Source organism: Bubalus kerabau, chromosome 1, assembly GCF_029407905.1.
Source record: "Bubalus kerabau isolate K-KA32 ecotype Philippines breed swamp buffalo chromosome 1, PCC_UOA_SB_1v2, whole genome shotgun sequence".
NCBI classification, from domain to species: Eukaryota; Metazoa; Chordata; class Mammalia; order Artiodactyla; family Bovidae; genus Bubalus; species Bubalus kerabau.
In genome coordinates this window covers 39,409,899-39,430,447 of record NC_073624.1, presented here as the reverse complement: position 1 = coordinate 39,430,447, position 20,549 = coordinate 39,409,899, and the positions used below count along the sequence as shown (strand labels likewise).

Below are 20,549 nucleotides of genomic sequence, written 5' to 3'. Positions count from 1 at the left end.
CACTCCATTCTGAAGGAGATCAGCCCTGGGATTTCTTTGGAAGGAATGATGCTAAAGCTGAAACTCCAGTACTTTGGCCACCTCATGCGAAGAGTTGACTCATTGGAAAAGACTCTGATGCTGGGAGGGATTGGGGGCAGGAGGAGAAGGGGACGACAGAGGATGAGATGGCTGGATGGCATCACTGACTTGATGGATGTGAGTCTCAGTGAACTCCGGGAGTTGGTGATGGACAGGGAGGCCTGGCGTGCTATGATTCATGGGGTTGCAAAGAGTCGGACACGACTGAGCGACTGATCTGATCTGATCTGATATATATGTTCCTATTGCCATTTTCTTAATTGTTTGGGGTTTGTTTCCATAGATCTTTCTCTTCTCTTTTATTTCTTGATTATGTAAGTCCATTTAACATTTGTTGTAAAGCTGGTTTGGTGGTACTGAATTCTCTCAACTTTTGCTTGTCTGAAAAGCTTTTGATTTCTCCATCAATTTTGAATGAGGTCCTTGATGGGTACAGTAATCTTGGTTGTAGATTTTCCCCTTTCAGTACTTTAAATATATCCTGCCATTCCCTTCTGGCCTGCAGTTTCTGCTGAAAAATCAGCTGTTAAGCATATGGGATTTCCCTCGTATGTTACTTGTTGCTTTTCCCTTGCTGCTTTTAATATTCTTTCTTTGTGTGTTTAGTCTTTGTCTGTTTTAGTATGTGTTGTGGTGTATTTCCTCTTGGGTTTATCCCGTATGGGACTCTGTGTGTCTCTTGGACTTGATTGACCATTTTCTTTTCCATGTTGGGGAAATTTTCAACTATAATCTCTTCAAACATTTTCTTATATCCCTTCTTTTTCTCTTCTTCTTCTGGGACCCCTATTATTCTAATGTTGGTGTGTTTGATATTGTCCCAGATGTCTCTGAGACTATCCTCAATTCTTTTCATTCTTTTTACTTTATTCTGCTCTTCAAAAGTTATTTCCTCCATTTTATCTTCCAGCTCACTGATTCATTTTTCTGCTTCAGATATTCTGCTACTGGTCCATTCTAGAGTATTTTTTAATTTCAGTAATTGTTTGTCTCTGTATGTTTATTCTTTAATTCTTCTAGGTCTTTGTTGATTCTTGCATTTTCTCCATTTTGTTTTCAAGGTTTTTGATCATCTTTACTATCATTATTCTGAATTCTTTTTCAGGTAGTTTGCCTATTTCCTCTTCAAATATTTGGACTTCTGTGTTTCTAGTTTGTTCCTTCATTTGTGTAATATTTTTCTGCCTTTCCATTATCTTTTTTTTAACTTACTGTGTTTGAGGACTCCTTTTTCCAGTCTTCAAGGTTGAATTCTTTCTTCCTTTTGGCCCTGGTAAGTTTGGTCCAGTAGTTTGCGTAAGCTTCGTATAGGGTGAGATTTGTGCTGAGTTTTTGTTTGTTTGCTTGTTTGTTTGTTTGTTTGTTTTTCCTCTGATGGGCAAGGCTGAGTGAGGTGGTGATCCTGTCTGCTGATGATTGGGTTTGTGTTTTTGCTTTGTTTATTGTTTAGATGAGGCGTCCTGCACAGGGTGGTAGTGGGTCTTGTATTCAAGTGGTTTCCTTTGTGTGAGTTCTCACTATTTGATACTCCCTAGGGTTAATTCTCTGGTAGTTTGGGTCTTGGAGTCAGTGCTCCCACTCCAAAGGCTCAGGGCTTGATCTCTTTGATGACACGTTCAGTGGTGGAGAGGTGGAGTTTCCTCCTGAACATGATCCCCTCAGCATCCTCCCATCCTCCCCAGCCAGGGAGATCTCCAGATGTGTGCTGGTCAACCTGCTTTGCCCTAGCCTTGCTTATCAGGGTGGCCCAGGCATCAGAAGGAGGCGGCCACAGCAGCCCAGCCTCAAACCCCACAGACTTGAGATGCAGGCCCATTGGCCACTCCCCCCAGAGGCGCCAAGTCCGGAGCACCCACAACCATGTATCAGGGAAGCAACATGGGCAGCTGCAGCTGCCGATTATATATCTTTTTCTTCTGATTTTTGCTTTATGTTCTTTGTTTCTTGTTGTTAGATGCCTAATGATTTATGATGTCTATTTTCTTTGTGAATTGTATCTTTTGTCATTAAAAATATTCATCCTTGTTTCATTTAAAAATAAATTAATTAAAAAAAAACTGTCCTTTCCTAATCTTGTTAAATGTATTTAACCCAAACTCATACTCTCCTTTCCTCCTACACACTTCACCACTTAATCTGTAAATACTTATCACTGGAGAAATACTGATTTAATTATTATGCAGTACTGCCCATGATATCGGAGAAGGCAATGGCAACCCACTCCAGTACTCTTGCCTGGAAAATCCCATGGACGGAGGAGCCTGGTGGGCTGCAGTCCATGGGGTCACTGAGAGTCGGACATGACTGAGCGACTTCACTTTCACTTTCCATTTTCATGCATTGGAGAAGGAAATGGCAACCCACTCCAGTGTTCTTGCCTGGAGAATCCCAGGGACGGGGGAGCCTGGTGGGCTGCCATCTCTGGGGTCACACAGAGTCGGACACGACTGAAGTGACTTAGCAGCAGCCCATGATATAACTGTTTTCTGGGGGTATTATACCTACCTCTAAAAAACTTAAATTCTAAAACATTATTTTTCTAAAATCTAAGGAAATTCTGAGTTCAAAATTTATCGAAAACCTGCCTAAAGGGTTTTAGATGAGTAATTATGGGCCTGCATATATGCATATTCACATATATCCACACATATCTTTTCTTCCTTATGAAAGTGAAAGTGAAGCTGCTCAGTTGTGTCTGATTCTTTGCAATTCCATGGACTGTTGCCTAACAGGCTCCTCTGTCCATGGAATTTTCCAGGCAAGAGAACTGGAATGGGTTGCCATTTCCTTCTCCAGGGGATCTTCCTGACCCAGAGATCGAACCCGGGTCTCCTGCATTGCAGGCAGATGTTTTACTGTCTGAGCCACCAGGGAAGCCCATAATACTACTCTTTTGTTCTATTTCTGTGCTTTTTTCCTATTAACCATATAAAGTTCTTTCCATATTAGCATAGATAGAGCTACCTAATATTTAACTCTTGCAAAGTATAACATTGTATGGATAAACCATAATAAGTTGTGGTTATGATAAATATTTAAATCCCGACTGTAGACAAGTGCAGCAAGGAACAGTCTTATTCATGGATCTTTCTGCAGTTGTAAAAGAATATTTGCTTCTGAGGTAGGGTTGTTGAGTCTATGATTATATACAACTACATTTTTGATGGGTATTATTAAATTACCCTCCAAGAGCCTTCACTAATTTATGCTCCCATGGACAGTGTGACTGTTTCCTTGCACTCTCACCAATATTATCAAACTTGCAAACTTTTGACAATCTCCTAAATGAAAATGAGTATCTTATTATCATTTAATTTTGTGTATATATATATGTATGTATATATATATGTATGTATATATATGTGTATGTATATATATGTGTGTATATATATATTTTTTTTATTTATTTTTTTTTTAACTATGAGTGGGGTTGAGCAATTTTTAAAGTTTCTTGGCCATTTTTTTTTCCAAGTCTACTCTCCAACTTTTTTTTTTTTTAATATTGAGCTATTTTTAAAACTTCCTTTACAACAGTATTCTTTATACTACCCATAAAGTTTTATATATAAAATTCATGATACATAAACTTTAATATAACATTCAATAACTTTATACTATAAAATTCTTCATCAGTTCAGTTCAGTCACTCAGTCATGTCCAATTCTTTGTGACCCCATGGACTGCAGCACGTTAGGCCTCCCTGTCCATCACCACCTCCCAGAGTTTACTCAAATTCATATCCATCGAGCTGGTGATGCCATGCAACCATTTCATCCTCTGTCATCCCCTTATCCTGCCTTCAATCTTTCCCAGCATCAGGGTCTTTTCCAATGAGTCAGTTCTTCACATCAGGTGGCCAAAGTATTGGAGTTTCAGCTTCAGCATCAGTCCTTCCAATGAATATTCAGGGTGGATTTCCTTTAGGATTGACTGGTTGGATCTCCTTGCAGTCCAAGAGACTCTCAAGAGTCTTCTCCAACACCACAGTTCAAAAGCATCAATTCTTTGGCATTCAGCTTTCTTTATAGTCCAACTTTCACGTCCATACATGACTACTGGAAAAACCATAGCTTTGACTAGAGGGACCTTTGTTGGCAAAGTAATGTCTCTGCTTTTTAATATGCTGTCTCAGTTCAGTTCAGTTCAGTCGCTCAGTCTTGTCCGACTCTTTGCGACCCCATGAATCGCACCACACGAGGCCTCCCTGTCCATCACCAACTCCCGGAGTTCACCCAAACTCATGTGCATCGAGTAGGTGATGCCATCCAGCCATCTCATCCTCTGTTGTCCCCTTCTTCTCCCACCCCCAATCCCTCCCAGCATCAGGGTCTTTTCCAATGAGTCAACTCTTTGCATGAGGTGGCCAAAGTATTGGAGTTTCAGCCTCAGCATCAGTCCTTCCAATGAACACCCAGGATTGATCTCCTTTAGGATTGACTGGTTGGATCTCCTTGCAGTCCAAGGGACTCACAAGAGTCTTCTTACATGCATGGATTGCAAAAGTAGGAAGTCAAGAAACAACTGGAGTAACAGGCAAATTTGGCCTTGGAATATGGAATGAAGCAGGGCAAAGGCTAATAGAGTTTTGCCAAGAGAACACACTGGTTATAGCAAACACCCTCTTTCAACAACACAAGAGAAGACTCTACACATGGACATCACCAGATGGTCAACACCAAAATCAGACTGATTATATTCTTTGCAGCCAAAGATGGAGAAGCTCTATACAGTCAGCAAAAACAAGACGGGGAGCTAACTGTGGCTCAGATCATGAACTCCTTATTGCCAAATTCAGACTTAAATTGAAGAAAGTAGGGAAAACCACTAGACCATTCAGGTATGACCTAAATCAAATCCCTTATGATTACACAGTGGAAGTGAGAAATAGATTTAAGGGATTAGATCTAATAGATAGAGTGCCTGATGAACTATGGATGGAGGTTCTTTTTTTTTTTTTTTTGATATGCAATAACGTCTCAACTTTTATTGACCTCCTGCTCCCCAGGGGACCCTGCTTCTGCAGCCTCAGTGCCTCAGAACTTTGGTGTCTGATGTCTCAGACACCACTTTGCCATCCACGAGCCTGAGGGTGGTGGTCTTCTGGATGGTTTGCCTGGAGTTGCTGCTGTCCAGAGCGTCGCCAAGACTGAAATCCTCCCCATCTTCCAGCAGATGGCGGTAGGTATTGATCTCAGCCTCCAGCTTGACTTTGACATTCAGCAGGGCCTCGTACTCCTGGGTCTGGCGTTGCCCCTCTGCCCGGGTCTGGGCCAGCTCTGACTCCAGGTGCAGGAGGACTCCGTTGAGCTGCTCCATCTGCATGGCGTAGCGGGCCTCCACTTCCCTCAGGCTGTTCTCCAAGCTGGCCTTCAGATTTCTCATGGAGTCCAGGTCGATCTCCAGGGACTGGACGGTGCGCCTCAGCTCCGTGAGGGTCATCTCAGCAGCTCCTATCTCAGCGGTCTGCGAGGTGACCACTGTGGTGCTCTCCTCAATCTGCTGGGACCAGTACTTGTCCAGCTCCTCTCGGTTCTTCTGAGCCAGCTCGTCATACTGGGCCCGGATGTCTGCCATGATCTTGCTAAGGTCCTGAGGTTTGGGGGCATTCAACTCCACGGTCAGCCCAGAGTTGGCAATCTGGTTTTGTAGACCCTTTACTTCCTCCTCATGGTTCTTCTTCATGAAAAGCAGCTCCTCCTTGAGAGCCTCGATCTCAGTCTCCAGCTGCAGCCGGGTGACATTGGTGTCATCGATGACCTTGCGGAGCCCGTGTATGTCACTCTCCACAGACTGGCGCATGGCCAGCTCTGTCTCATACTTGACTCTGAAGTCATCAGCAGCAAGACGGGCATTATCAATCTGCAGAACGATGCGGGCGTTGTCCACAGAATTTGCAAAAATCTGAGCCCTCAGGTCCTCGATGATCTTCAGGTAATGCCCCCAGTCTCTGACCTGGGGTCCCTTCTTCTCCAAGTGTTCCCGGATTTTGCTCTCCAGTCTCCGGTTATCTGCCTCCAGGCTCCTCACCTTCTCCAGGTAGGAGGCCAGGCGGTCATTCAGGTCTTGCATGGTCTCCTTCTCGCCCTGGATGCCCCCTACACCCACCAAACCCCCGGCCATCCCGGCGCCCAGGTTCCCGGACCCCCAGCCGCCCCGGACGCTGGTGGTGCGGGACACGGAGATCCGGGAGCCCGAGCCCCCGGCGCCTGCATAGACGCTGGCCGCGCTGCTGACCGGTCGGACCCGGTGGCCCGACGACTGCACGGAGCCCAGGGACCGGTAGTTGGAGAAGGTGGATTGGGTGCTGAAGCTCATGATGCTTGTTCGCGAGGAAAGAGCGAGGCCAGGACTCAGGTGCTGGGTCGTCTGGATGGAGGTTCTTAACATTGTACAGGAAACAGGGATCAAGACCATCTCCATGGAAAAGAAATGCAAAAAAGAAAAATGGATATCTGGGGAGGCCTTACTAATAGCTGTGAAAAGAAGAGAAGTGAAAAGCAAAGGAGAAAAGGAAAGATATTCCCATTTGAATGCAGAGTTCCAAAGAATAGCAAGAAGACATAAGAAAGCCTTCCTCAGCCATCAATGCAAAGAAATAGAGGAAAACAACAGAATGGGAAAGACTAGAGATCTCTTCAAGAAAATCAGAGATACCAAGGGAACATTTCATGCAAAGATGGGCTCCATAAAGCACAGAAATGGTATGGACCTAACAGAAGCAGAAGATATTAAGAAGAGGTGGCAAGAATACACAGAAGAACTATACAAAAAAGATCTTCACAACCCAGATAATCACAATGGTGTGATCACTCACCTAGAGCCAGATATCCTGGAATGTGAAGTCAAGTGGGCCTTAGAAAGCATCACTACGAACAAAACTAGTGGAGGTGATGGAATTCCAGTTGAGCTATTTCAAATCCTGAAAGATGATGCTGTGAAAGTGCTGCACTCAATATGCCAGCAAATTTGGAAAACTCAGTAGTGGCCACAGGACTGGAAAAGGTCAGTTTTCATCCCAGTCCCAAAGAAAGGCAATGCCAAAGAATGCTCAAACTACTGCACAATTGCACTCATCTCACACGCTAGTAAAGTAATGCTCAAAATATGCTGTCTAGGTTGGTCATAGCTTTTCTTACAAGGAGCAAGCATCTTTTAATTTCATGGCTGTAGTCACCATCTGCAGTGTTGAGCTTTAAGCCAACTTTTTCACTCTCCTCTTTCACTTTCATCAAGAGGCTTTTTAGTTCCTCTTCACTTTCTGCCATAAGGGTGGTGTCATCTGCATATCTGAGCTTATTAATATCTCTCCTGGCAATCTTGATTCCAGCTTGTGCTTCTTCCAGTCCAGCATTTCTCATGATGTACTCTGCATGTAAGTTAAATAAGCAGGGTGACAATATACAGCCTTGATGTACTTCTTTCCCAATTTGGAACCAGTCTGCTGTTCCATGTCCAGTTCTAACTGTTGCTTCCTGACCTGCATACAGATTTCCTAGGAGGCAGGTCAGGTGGTCTGGTATTCCCATCTCTTTAAGAATTTTCCAGTTTGTTGTGATCCACACAGTCAAAAGTTTCATATATTAAGATAATTAGTGTATTTTATCCTATGTAATACACACATTTTCTATGGCTTATAATTTGTCTTTTAACCTTGTTAATTACAATGGTTATAGTTATGTTTGAGTTTTTATACAATTAAATTTATCCATTTTTATCTTAATGAATTCCAGGTTCTGTGCGATGTTTAGGAAGGACTTTACAAATTAAGTTGCTACTATAAAAGTGATCTCTTCCATTATGTTATTAAACTGGTTACTGTTTGCATACAGGAAACCTATTGATTTTTTAATATTTGTATGGTTAATAAGATGATGATTCTACTTGTGAAAGTATTTACAGTAATCAAACATTACCTTTGTAAGTCCAGAAGTTCACTTCCAACATCTGTTCCGATACTACCAGCACCGAGTAACATTTCCGTAGACGTCCCAGGCACACTAATAAAAGACTGTCTAGAGGATCCTAAATCATAGCAAAAGATTCAACTGAGGACTTTAAAAAGTATATAACTTGGTCAATATATTTTTTCAATTCAAATATATTTCCTATTTCCCTCTTTAAGAGAAACAAACCAGCTGCATCCTAAAATGTTAGAAACATTCATGCTTACCTTACAAACATTCTCATAATGGTTTAAGACGCTTATAAAGACTGATGTGAATCAAGTATGTGGGAAGTCATTGAGGGGTCCATCATGACCTGTAACCCTTGAGTATAGACAGTTCTTCACACTTTAACCTCCACACTAAAGGCAGAGCAATATTATTTTTTTTATTTTATTGAGGTATAGTTGATTTATATTATTGTTAGTTCCAGATGTACAGCAAAGTGATTCAGTTGTACATATATATGTGTATATACATTCTTTTTCAGATTCTCTCCATTATAGGTTATTACAAGATATTGACTATAGTTCCCTGTGCTATATATGAAATTCTTATTATTTTACATATAGGTGTGTGTATCTGTTAATCCCATACTCCTAATTTATCCCTCTCAAACCCGCTATTTCCCCTGTGGTAACCATAAATTTGTTTTCTATGTCTGTGAGTCTATTTCTCTTTTGTAAATATATTTATGTGTATTATTTTTTTTAGATCCCACCTATAAGTGATATCATATTTGTCTTTCTCTGACTTACTTCACTTAGTATGACAAGCTGTAGGTCCATCCATATTGCTGCAAATGGCAATATTTCATTCTTTTTTATGGCTGAATATGACTCTGCTTTTAATATTTCCTAATATGTTGATTTTTCTTAATGCAAATAATATATTCCTGTGATGAACAGCTATGATAACTTCCCCTTGGTGCTTTTCATAAATTTGACCAACAGACATTTGAGCGCTCTAATATACAAGGAACTATGCTAGCAGCTGGTGGTTGATAATAAGTAGAACACCATTTCTGCTCTTACAGTCTAGCAGTGCACCAGTTGAGTGAACAACTTATTGCAATACAATATAAGATTATAACAGAAGTGTGACCAAAGTACTGTGGGAATTCTGAGGAGGATAACTCAACCCACTGAAATCTTTTCAAGTTCACTTAGAAATTTTTCCCTCTCCAAGACAGATAAAGATGATAACTTTCTTAGTAATAAGTCTTCACACCTAAAACTAAGCTTACCTTCTGATGACTGAGAGCTGCAAGGAAGCAATGATGTTTCTTCAGCATCACTATGTCCCCTAGAATTCAGAAATACCATAGGTGATTTTTTTAAGGTGAAGAAAAATGTTAAAGCAACTACATTAAGCTCTGTGTATCTGAATGGTCAGTTCTTGACCCACTAGTGTTTTATATGCATATTGTTAATGTCACCACCAATGCCGAGGTATTGATGTGCTAAGTACCAGGGCTTTTGCCAGATGCCATATTACCCTGTAATGTATATGTTCTCACAGATACAAATTCTCAGTTCATAGTCTAATGATAAGTAGGCAAGAATTGTTGGAATGAGTAATAGAATTATCAGGATGGGTAATTAGTACTTACTGTAGGTACTAAGAATTGGAGGGGCTATTTTAAAAAAACTAAATATTTTAGATAAGGAAATAGAATTGGATTGATGAAACCTTATAGCAATTTCAAATAGAACATAGAAAAATAATACGTGGAATGGGGCCATGCTAGCATATTGAGCATATCAAGAAAAGCTGGCTCTTTCTTTAGGCTGACATAGCTGTAGACCAGGGCTTTGAAGGTAGTGAATGGTCTGGATTTCTGCTTATCCCTCAGCCAAATATTTTTACACAAGTATATGTGGTCCCAAAGTTTAGAAGACGGACATGAAAAACTGATGTGGAGGCCAAAATGACTTCTAGCAATTATGTGCTTGTGTGCTTAGTTCTCAGTTGTGTCCGACCAGAGTCTTTGCGACCCCATGGACTGTAGCCTGTCAGGCTTCTCTGTCCATGGGGATCCTCTAGACAAGAATGCTGGACTGGGTTGCCATGCCCTCCTCGAGGGGATCTTCCTAAGCCAGGGATCGAACCCAGGTCTGCCACATTGCAGGTGGATTCTTTACCGTCTGAGCCACTAGTGAAGCCTTCTTACAATTATAAACAGTTTAAAGCCACATCCACAGTGTTTTCTGGAAGGACAAAAGAAGGTCATGAAGGGTAGGAAAAAACTGCCTGAATAAATGCATCTACTGTCACATTTTATACCAAGCCAAAAGGAATTTATTACAAAAGGGCAAGCTTTTAGCTCAATTCTGAGAACTAATGCCAATGAGCAGTGAATGAATTACTCAAAATATATACTCAAGTTACAAAGCCAGGGGATCACATGGGTTTTTTTTTAATTGAAGTATAGTTGATTTACAATGATTCATGTGTATAGCGAAGTGATTACACACACATATATATTTTCTTTTTCAGTTTCTTTTCCATTATATCATAGATTATTAAGAGATATTGAATATAGTTCTCTGTGATATAGTAGGTCCTTGTTCATCTATTTTATGTATAGTAGTTTGTATCTATTAATCATCAATTCCCAATTTATTCCCCCTCTTTCTTCTTTGGCAACTATAAGATTATTTTCTATGTGAGTCTGTTTCTGTTGTGTAAGTAAGTTCATATGTGTCATTCTTTAATTAATTGATTTTTTGGAGGGTAAAAATCTCAACTTTTTATTGAGATATAATTGACATACAACACTAGATCTGATTAGATAGAGTGCCTGATGAACTATGGACTGAGGTTCATGACATTGTACAGGAGACAGGGATCAAGACCATCCCCATGGAAAAGAAATATACAAAGCAAAATGGCTAAGGAAGCCTTACAAACAGCTGTGAAAAGAAGAGAAGCAAAAAGCAAAGGAGAAAAGGAAAGATATAAGCATCTGAATGCAGAGTTCCAAAGAATAAATAGCAAGAAGAGATAAGAAAGCCTTCCTCAGAGATCAATGCAAAGAAATAGAGGAAAGCAACAGAATGGGAAAGACTAGAGATCTCTTTAAGAAAATTAGAGATACCAAGGGAACATTTCATGCAAAGATGGGCTCCATAAAGCACAGAAATGGTATGGACCTAACAGAAGCAGAAGATATTAAGAAGAGGTGGCAAGAATACACAGAAGAACTGTACAAAAAAGATCTTAATGACCAAGATAATCACAATGGTGTGATCACTCACCTAGAGCCAGATATCCTGGAATGTGAAGTCAAGTGGGCCTTAGAAAGCATCACTACGAATAAAGCTAGTGGAAGTGATGGAATTCCAGTTGAGCTATTTCAAATCCTGAAAGATGGTGCTGTAAAAGTGCTGTACTCAATATGCCACCAAATTTGGAAAACTCAGTAGTGGCCACAGGACTGGAAAAGGTCAGTTTTCATTCCAATCCCAAAGAAAGGCCATGCCAAAGAATGCTCAAACTACCGCACAATTGCACTCATCTCATATGCTAGTAAAGTAATGCTCAAAATTCTCCAAGCTAGGCTTCAGCAATATATGAACCATGAACTTCCTGATGTTCAAGCTGGTTTTAGAAAAGGCAGAGGAACCAGAGATCAAATTGCCAACATCCGCTGGATCATGGAAAAAGCAAGAGAGTTCCTGAAAAACATCTATTTCTGCTTTATTGACTATGCCAAAGCCTTTAACTGTGTGGATCACAATCAACTGTGGAAAATTCTGAAAGAGATGGGAATACCAGACCACCTGACCTGCCTCTTGAGAAACCTATATGCAGGTCAGGAAGCAAAAGTTAGAACTGGACATGGAACAACAGACTGGTTCCAAATAGGAAAAGGAGTATGTCAAGGCTGTATATTGTTACCCTGCTTATGTAATTTGCAGAGAAACTCTGGGCTGAAAGAAGCACAAGCTGGAATCAAGATTGCCGGGAGAAATATCAATAACCTCAGATATGCAGATGACACCACCCTTATGGCAGAAAGTGAAGAGGAACTAAAAAGCCTCTTGATGAAAGTGAAAGGGGAGAGTGAAAAAGTTGGCTTAAAGCTCAACATTCAGAAAATGAAGATCATGGCATCTGGTCCCATCACTTCATGGGAAATAGATGAGGAAACAGTGGAAACAGTGTCAGACTTTATTTTTTTGGGCTCCAAAATCACTGCAGATGGTGATTACAGCCATGAAATTAAAAGACACTTACTCCTTGGAAGGAAAGTTATGACCAACCTAGATAGCATATTAAAAAGCAGAGACATTACTTTGCCAACAAAGGTCCGTTTAGCCAAGGCTGTGGTTTTTCCTGTGGTCATGTATGGATGTGAGAGTTGGACTGTGAAGAAAGCTGAGTGCCGAAGAATTGCTGCTTTTGAACTGTGGTGTTGGAGAAGACTCTTGAGAGTCCCTTGGACTGCAAGGAGATCCAAACAGTCCATTCTGAAGGAGATCAGCCCTGGGATTTCTTTGGAAGGAATGATGCTGAAGCTGAAACTCCAGTACTTTGGGCCACCTCATGCAAAGAGTTGACTCATTGGAAAAGACTCTGATGCTGGGAGGGATTGGGGGCAGGAGGAGAAGGGGATGACAGAAGATGAGATGGCTGGATGGCATCACCAACTCGATGGACATGAGTTTGAGTGAACTCCGGGAGTTGGTGATGGACAGGGAGGCCTGGCGTGCTGCGATTCACGGGGTCGCAAAGAGTCGGACACGACTGAGCGACTGAACTGAACATTGTATTAGTTTCAGGTGTACAAGATAATGATTTAATATTTGCATATATTGAAAAGTGTTCACCACAAAAGTCTAATTAACACCTGTCATTACACATAGTTACAATTTTTATCCTTGTGATGAGAACTTTTTTAAAAAAATTTATTTTTGAATTGGAGTATAATTGCTTTACAATGTTTAGTTTCTACTATATTTATAATTTTTTAAGATTCTATTAATATATGTAAGTGATATCATGTATTTGTCTTTCTCTGTCTGATTTACTTCTCTTAGTAGGATAATCTCTAGGTCTATTTATGTTGCTCCAAATGGCATTACCTCAAGTTATAAAGACAGAGAATCAAATAGTTTTAATGATTTAGCAAGATGAAAAGAGGGAAACAAAGATACTCATTTGAAATTAATAAAAAGTTCTTAACAACATAAAGTATTACTTACAAAACTAAAGTGTTGACAGACACAATATATTCCAGTTCTTTGGTCCAAGGATTTGTGAAACTAAACCACTGGCTTTTTAAAGTTACAAAAGACCCATCTTTCACTCTGAATTTGTATGAATCTGTAAATATTTTCTCTTTACTCTGTAGAACTTAATAAGAAAAGATAATAATCAGCATAACAGTTTACCACTGTATAAATCAGTCTTTTAAGGATTAACTCAAGGTTCAGATTTCACAGGAATGAAAAATTAAGAGTTGAAACTATAATTAAACAAATAGTAAAAGGCAACCCCACTCAAGGCATACCTGCTTTGTGCTTGTCAGTCAAATTACTGTGGTCATCCTGATGAAAATATTCATAACAAGAAGTTCCCAAGAGTTCCTGAGGCAGATATCCTAAAATTGCTGTTGCCCTAGTTTTAAAATTAAAAGTAAAGTTCAGAATTTGTGAATGTATCCCCTTCTGGAAGATTGTTTTTCCATACATGATCAGGACAGTAGAGAAGTGGACCAGGAGATGACTAACCCTTAGCTTCACTGGGCTCCCTTTTGCTGCCTTTGACCCAGATTAGAGTTGCAAAGCAGAATGGACACCCAGGCACCAGGCTGTTCCAGAGGCCACCTATCTAATCCACGGTATGCTGTTCTCACCATGCACCAATAAAAGTGTGGCCATAGGCCATGCAGTTTCTGCACCACTGGCTAAGAAATATTTTAAGTGTACAATTTGGTTATAGATGTATCCATATCCTTATTTCATTTAAGCTTTATTTCCTATTCTAAAGCTAAAAAAAAAAAAAATCCAGCCATGCTACTAAGCCACATCTTTAGTAGCCTTAAATATCCCATTGAACTCTAATCAGTATGGCAAAAAAATGTTTACCTTTGATCAACATAGACAAATTTTCCGTTAACTGCAAAACGGGTAATAAATTCAGTTGGTTTCACTTTAATCTCGCCACTGTTCTGTGGGACAATATGTCGATGTAGTCTTCCAACGGCAACAAGGCAGGTGAAATTACTCCTGTCTTTCTTATTGTCCCTTTCTTCTTCCATTCCAGCAATATTTGGAGGCCAGCTTCTCAAGTAACCAGTGCAGTGGATAGTACAGAATTTTCTGTGATCTAATTCAAAGGTTTTTAAAAAAGAGCATTTGTCAACTATATCGCAATAAAAGTAAAAAAAGATAAAAAATTTAATAGCATTTCAATCATTATGAAAAAATTCATTACACTGACATTTATATTAGTTATAATTCTGCTATGAAATAGCCTTTATGCTAAATATGAAAAGGGAATAGGTTGGCATTAAAAAGAAAGCATCAATCATGTTTACTTAACAACTTGATTCCTAACGGGTTATTTTTCTCAAGAACTAAATTATATGTCCTACATCAAAAGGATTTTTAATTTCAGTTTAAACAGATCCATACCTATTTCATTATTTCCAAGTTAATTTTTTAAATTACAGTGATTTATATGTTAAAAACTGTTAAACTTCATACCCCCTTGCTCTTTGCTACGGAAGTATTATTTTCAGCTTATTTAAATTTTGGTATATTATAATTTATATTCATAAATTTAAAGGACACATGGATATATTCTTAAATTTCTTACGTTAGCATTTTAATGGCTAATAGATACATATTATATTATAGAAACATTTCAGAGAACATTCAGAGAAATTCATCATAAAATGTATAAAAATAAAACTTGACTAAATTAAAAAAAATCTTAAGCAATTAAGTCATAAGAAAACATTCACTAAACAGATTCAACCAGGAAAATTAAAAATTGGAAATAATCCATATGTGAAAATATCAGGAAATGCTTAAGAAAACAGTAACAGTATAAAAGATAGGCAGTATACAGATTATGCAATCTACAAAAAATTAACTTAAAGGTAAAAAAGAGGGGAGAAAAAAAACAGTTGTTTGTGATAAGATTTAGGAAAGACCAGAATAGTCACTGTTGTAAGTTGGCACTTTTTGCTCAGACTGTTATTACAAATCCTTAAAAAAAATTTTTTGATGGAAGGTGATACGGGCTGTCTTATTAAATAGCAACTAATAGTAATAGCGAAGGTGTAAAGAACACTTTACGTGCCATGCTGTAAGTTCTCGGTATAATTCATTTAATCTTCTTAATTAAAAGACGCTTGCTCCTTCCAAGAAAAGCTATGGCAACCTAGACAGCATATTAAAAAGCAGAGACATCACTTTGCAAACAAAGGTCCATTTAGCCAAAGCTATGTTTTTTTAGTAGTCATGAACGGATATGAGAGTTGAACCATAAAGAAGGCTGAGCACCAAAGAATTGATGCTTTCAAACTGTGGTGCTGAAGACTCTAGGGAGTCCCTTGGACAGCAAGGAGATCAAACCAGTCAATCCTAAAGGCAATCAACCTTGAATATTCACTGGAAGGACTGATGCTGAAGCTGAAGTTTCAATACTTTGGCCACCTGATGTGAAGAGCCAACTCATTGAAAAAGATGCTGATGCTGGGAAAGATTGAGGGCAGGAAGAGAAGGGGGTGACAGAGAATGAGATGGTTGCCTGGCATCACTGACTCAATGCACATGAGTCTGATCAAACTCTGGGAGATAGTGAAGGACAGGGAAGCCTGGAGTGCCTCAGTCCATAGGCTCACAAAGAGTTGGACTTGACTGAGTGGCTGAACAACAAAAACAATAGTTCTATGAGAGGTTCTAATACTATCCCCACCATCTTAGGAAACTGAGAGTTACTGCCAAGGTTACAGCAGGGAAGGGTGGAGCCTGGGGTTTACAGCCAGACAGACTGCCTCCAAAACTCCCTCTCTGAACCACTGTTCTGGTGTTATCTGATGGAAATGAGTGCTGTCAGAGCAGGTATTCAAACAGGAGCCTGAGTGATGGAGAGGGAGGGGTAAAAAAAGGTGTTCCAATAGGGAACAGCCAGTGCAAACAGAGTCAAGAGGGAGCAGTCATAAGTGGCTGGGGCACCTCTGTCATGGGGAAGTGTCTGGAGAATAAAGCAGGGAACAGACAGTTTAGCTCTTGGAAGCCCTGCACAGTGTTAGTTGGTCAGTCATGTCTGACTCTTTGTGATTCCGTGGTCTGAAGCCCTCCAGATTCCTCTGTCCATGGAAATCTCCAGGCAAGAATACTAGAGTGGGTAGCCACCTATTCCCTTCTTCAGGGGATCTTCCTGACCCAGGGATGAAACCCAGGTCTTCTGCATTGCAGGCAGAGTATTTCCCATCTGAGCCAAAGGACCTTGTATTCAACACCTAACAGATATCAACACTCTCCATGACCCACAGATGCCTTAAATTACAAGTTGTTATCTCTTTCAACCCCAAACCAAGTCTTGATCACTTCTTTCCTATCCTGCTTTATGGCACCACAATTAACCCAGGTCGTTAAATAAAAAATCTGGGCTCCTTCCTTTACCTCACCCAATATCCAAGATACCTTAAAGGAATTAAAAATTAGCATAAATACAAGGTTTTCATTTATACTAACAAAACTAGATCACAGTCAAAAATAAAAAGGCTGGGGTTTCCCCAGCAGTTCACTGGTTAAGACTCTACCTTCCAATGCTGGGAGCACAGGTTTGATCCATGGTCAGGAAACTAAGATCCCATATGCCACACAGTGCAGCCAAGAATTTGAAAAATAAAATAAAAAGTAAAAAGGCTTATGCCTGTGACAACCTGGGTGGACCCTGAGTGTATCATGCTGAGTCATACGGAGAAAGACAAAACCATATAATTTCACTCATATTTGGTTATGGAAACAAAAAACAAAATGAATGTACAAACCAAATCAACCAAAAACACATAAAGAGAACACAGCAGTAGTTACCAGAGGGGAAGGGGAGGAGGGGAGGACAAAGTGAGTAAAGGCAAATCAATTGTATGGTGAAGGATGAAACTAAATCTTAGTGGTGAGCACACTGTAATGTACACAGAACTAGAAATACAATGTTGTACACATGAAGATTACATAATGTTATAAACCAAAGTTACCTCAATACAGAAAAAAAAAAAATTTTTTTTTAAAGCTTAGGGACTTCTCTGGTGTTCCAGTGGATAAGATTCAGTGCTCCCAATAGGGGAGGCCTGGGTTCAATTCCTGTTCAGGGAACTAGATCCCACAAGCTGCAAGCAACTAACCCCTGGTGCAGCCAAATAAATAAATAAATATGAAAAAGGAAAAGGCTTATACACTGAGTTAGACATTTCTTATTTCTTGCAAATTTACAAAAGATACTAACTAAAAATATTCTGCGTGCATGTGCGCTAAGTCGTGTCTGACTCTTTGTGACCCCATGAACTTGGGCCTGCCAGGCTTGTCTGTCCATGGGATTTTCCAGGCAAGAATACTGGATTGTGTTGCCATTTCCTATTCCAGGCTCAACTGAAAATACAGATTGGAAAGTTTTATATTAATGTATGGAATCTCATCCTATAGAACATAGCCTTTGACTTCAGTTCTCCAACAATAGGGTTACCAACAATTTCTAACTTACCCTGTTCCTCAGTTCCCACCTTGAACATTCATTCAGTTGGCAGATTTCTAGTTGGGATTGCTAATTCCATCTGCTGATGGAATTTGATCCATTTGATCAATTATCTAAAGTTTTTAAAAAATCCCATTAAAAAACACTTTTATCCCCCAAATTCTTTAGACTTTTACCTAAATTTTGGGATCATGGGCCTCAATCATTACCAAACGAATTATTTACATTAGCTCCACAAGGTAGATTCATATGCAATCTACTCCATGATTAAAAAAAAAAAAATCCAAGCACTGATATAACCCACAGGACAGCTTTTCAAAATCCTTTCAAAAGAACTCAAAATCCTTTATGAATGTTTTCTTCCACAAGTTGCGGGCTGGGTCTCTCAACTTGATATCTTGCTGGCTTAGTTTGAATTCTCACAGAAGCTGATCCTGAGACAAGGATTCAAGTACAAGAAGTATGTTTGGGAGGTGCCCCTAGGGAGCTCTGTCAGGAAGTAAGACAGGGAAGACAAAGAAACTAATAATAGATCCATTTTTCAACATGTTGCCACTATGAGAAAACTGAAGCTTAACCTGTTGGGGCATTCTGGGAGAAAGTTCAGTTCAGTCGCTCAGTCGTGTCCGATTCTTTGTGACCCCATGAACCGCAACATGCCAGGCCTTCCTGTCTATCACCAAATCCCAGAGTCCACCCAAACCCATGTCCATTGAGTTGGTGATGCCATCCAACCATCTCATCCTCTGTCATCACCTTCTCCTCCTGCCCTGTATCTTTCCCAGCATCAGGGTCTTTTCAAATGAGTCAGCTCTTCGCATCAGGTGGCCAAAGTACTGGAGTTTCAGCTTCAACATCAGTCCTTTCAATGAACACCCAGGAGTGATCTCCTTTAGGATGGACTGGTTGGATCTCCTTGCAGTCCAAGGGACTCTCAAGAGTCTTCTCCAACACCACAGTTCAAAAGCTTCAATTCTTCGGCGCTCAGCTTTCTTCACAGTCCAACTATCACATCCATACATGACCACTGGAAAAACCGTAGCCTTGACTAGATGGACCTTTGTTGGAAAAGTAATGTATCTGCTTTTTAATATGCTATCTAGGTTGGTCATAACTTTCCTTCCAAGGAGTAAGCATCTTTTTATTTCATGGCTGCAATTACCATCTAGGAGAAAAATGGAGAACAAAAACCTGGGAGTTATGTGGCCTGAAGTGCCTCAAGAAATAGGAGAGTAAGGATATTGAGAGTTAACTTGGGCAGGTTGATAAGGAGTCCAAGCCTAAGGCCCCTTCAAGGAGGAGGTAAACATTCTTTTTTACATTCTTTTGCCTTAGACAAGATATTGTTCATAGGCAGCAATATCTCTTATTCAAGGACTTTTTTTTTTTTTTTTTTTTTGAGTTTTGGATGTATGTTATGGGAGAAGGTCTGGGTAAAAACTTCCATAGCCTTGAGCTCTGGGTTAACCTGTTCCTTCTGGCTAATCTCTTGCTGATGTCATTCCAGGATGTATGTTATGGCAAAGGATCTGGGCAAAATTCTCACAGCCTTGAGGTATTTTTTTATCTATTCTCAGCAGCTACTTGAGAAGTATATAAGGTCCCACTTAAATTAGTGAGGTGGGTACTCTCCTACCCCTTTCTGATGTCTATCAGATGTCACAAGTTTTTTTTCTGTCACTTTCACTTTAAATAAAATCTACACAAAGTTCTGAGTGACTGAGACTGTCTTTGGTCCTGAAGTTAAATCTCTTTCAGAGACCATGAATCTGGTGGCACCCTTAACTGTTCATCACTAAGATACCAGTATTTATATATCAGCTGGCCTCAGTCAGTGGAGCAGGGATGCTCCCAGGCAGAACCTCACCAGGATTGGAAGCCCGCCTCTTGCTGATACAGGCAGAACTGTCTCTAAGGACCAGAGAAAGAGGTCAAGTAGAGAGTCACGCGTGTTGGACAGTGGAAGCCAAGTGGCATGAGAGGATGTTGTGGGGTTCTGACAACTGCCACACTTGCAGAAGAAGCCAATGGATTACTGATATTCTTACCAAGATAAATTTAAGGAGTATCTAAGCTATTTGGTAACAATCATTCATCCCTAGCAGCCTTTGATTTCACAAGTGGAGGTACATGAGCAATCTTATCCTTGTCTTAAAAGCTTTTTCGAAGTCTGAATGCATGGCATTCATGTTACAATTAGGGTCAAAATAAGGTTTTTAATGCCAATCATATTTTTTAAAAAGAATTTTTATTATGGAAAATCTCAAATATCCACAAAATCAGAGAGAACAGTCACTCGAATGACTCATGGCCAATCTTGCCTTTCCATAAACCTTAAATTCATTTTCAATTAGCCTAAAAAGGGCTGTTTTCCAGTCTCTCTTCTTTTAAATTTAAATATAATGAAGGCAAAAACTCATCAAAAATATAATGAGACAAAAAATAAGTGATTGCCAGAGGTAGTTTGGGGGAGCAATGAATAGAGCAGAGAGAATTTTTACGGCAGTGAAAATACTCTGTATGGTATTACAAAGATGACCAAGATTGAACCCTAAGGTAAAGTAATGGGCTTCAGGTGACTATGATGTGTCAACATACTATATATATATGGCATATAGATATATGCCATATATACAACAGCATTCTGGGTGGAAGATTCAGTTGATAATGAAGGAAGCTATACATGTGTGGGGACAAGGGATATATGGGAAACCTCTGTACCTCCCTCTCTATTGTGTTGTAAACCTCAACCTGCTCTAAAAAAGTAATTTTAAACAATAATTAAAAAATTTAACTGTAACTGACGTG

General features: G+C 39.8%; 2 protein-coding genes across 2 annotated transcripts in view; both read right to left on the bottom strand.

Annotated features, from left to right (window-relative positions):
• The window catches only part of BMAL2 (basic helix-loop-helix ARNT like 2), a 97,825-nt gene that overhangs the window by 12,089 nt on the left and 65,187 nt on the right, over positions 1 to 20,549 (bottom strand). The window contains exons 8-12 of the mRNA XM_055572590.1: positions 14,120 to 14,360; positions 13,543 to 13,649; positions 13,235 to 13,385; positions 9,271 to 9,329; positions 7,995 to 8,103 (exon numbers count right to left, since the gene is read on the bottom strand). Coding sequence (XP_055428565.1) covers positions 7,995 to 8,103; positions 9,271 to 9,329; positions 13,235 to 13,385; positions 13,543 to 13,649; positions 14,120 to 14,360 — 667 coding nt within the window. The remainder of the gene's footprint in view (positions 1 to 7,994; positions 8,104 to 9,270; positions 9,330 to 13,234; positions 13,386 to 13,542; positions 13,650 to 14,119; positions 14,361 to 20,549) is intronic.
• Positions 5,023 to 6,483, bottom strand: LOC129646430 (keratin, type I cytoskeletal 18-like). Its single transcript, XM_055572578.1, has one exon. It carries the CDS (start codon positions 6,466 to 6,468, stop codon positions 5,107 to 5,109), a length of 1,362 nt encoding a protein of 453 aa, XP_055428553.1. The 5' UTR covers positions 6,469 to 6,483; the 3' UTR covers positions 5,023 to 5,106.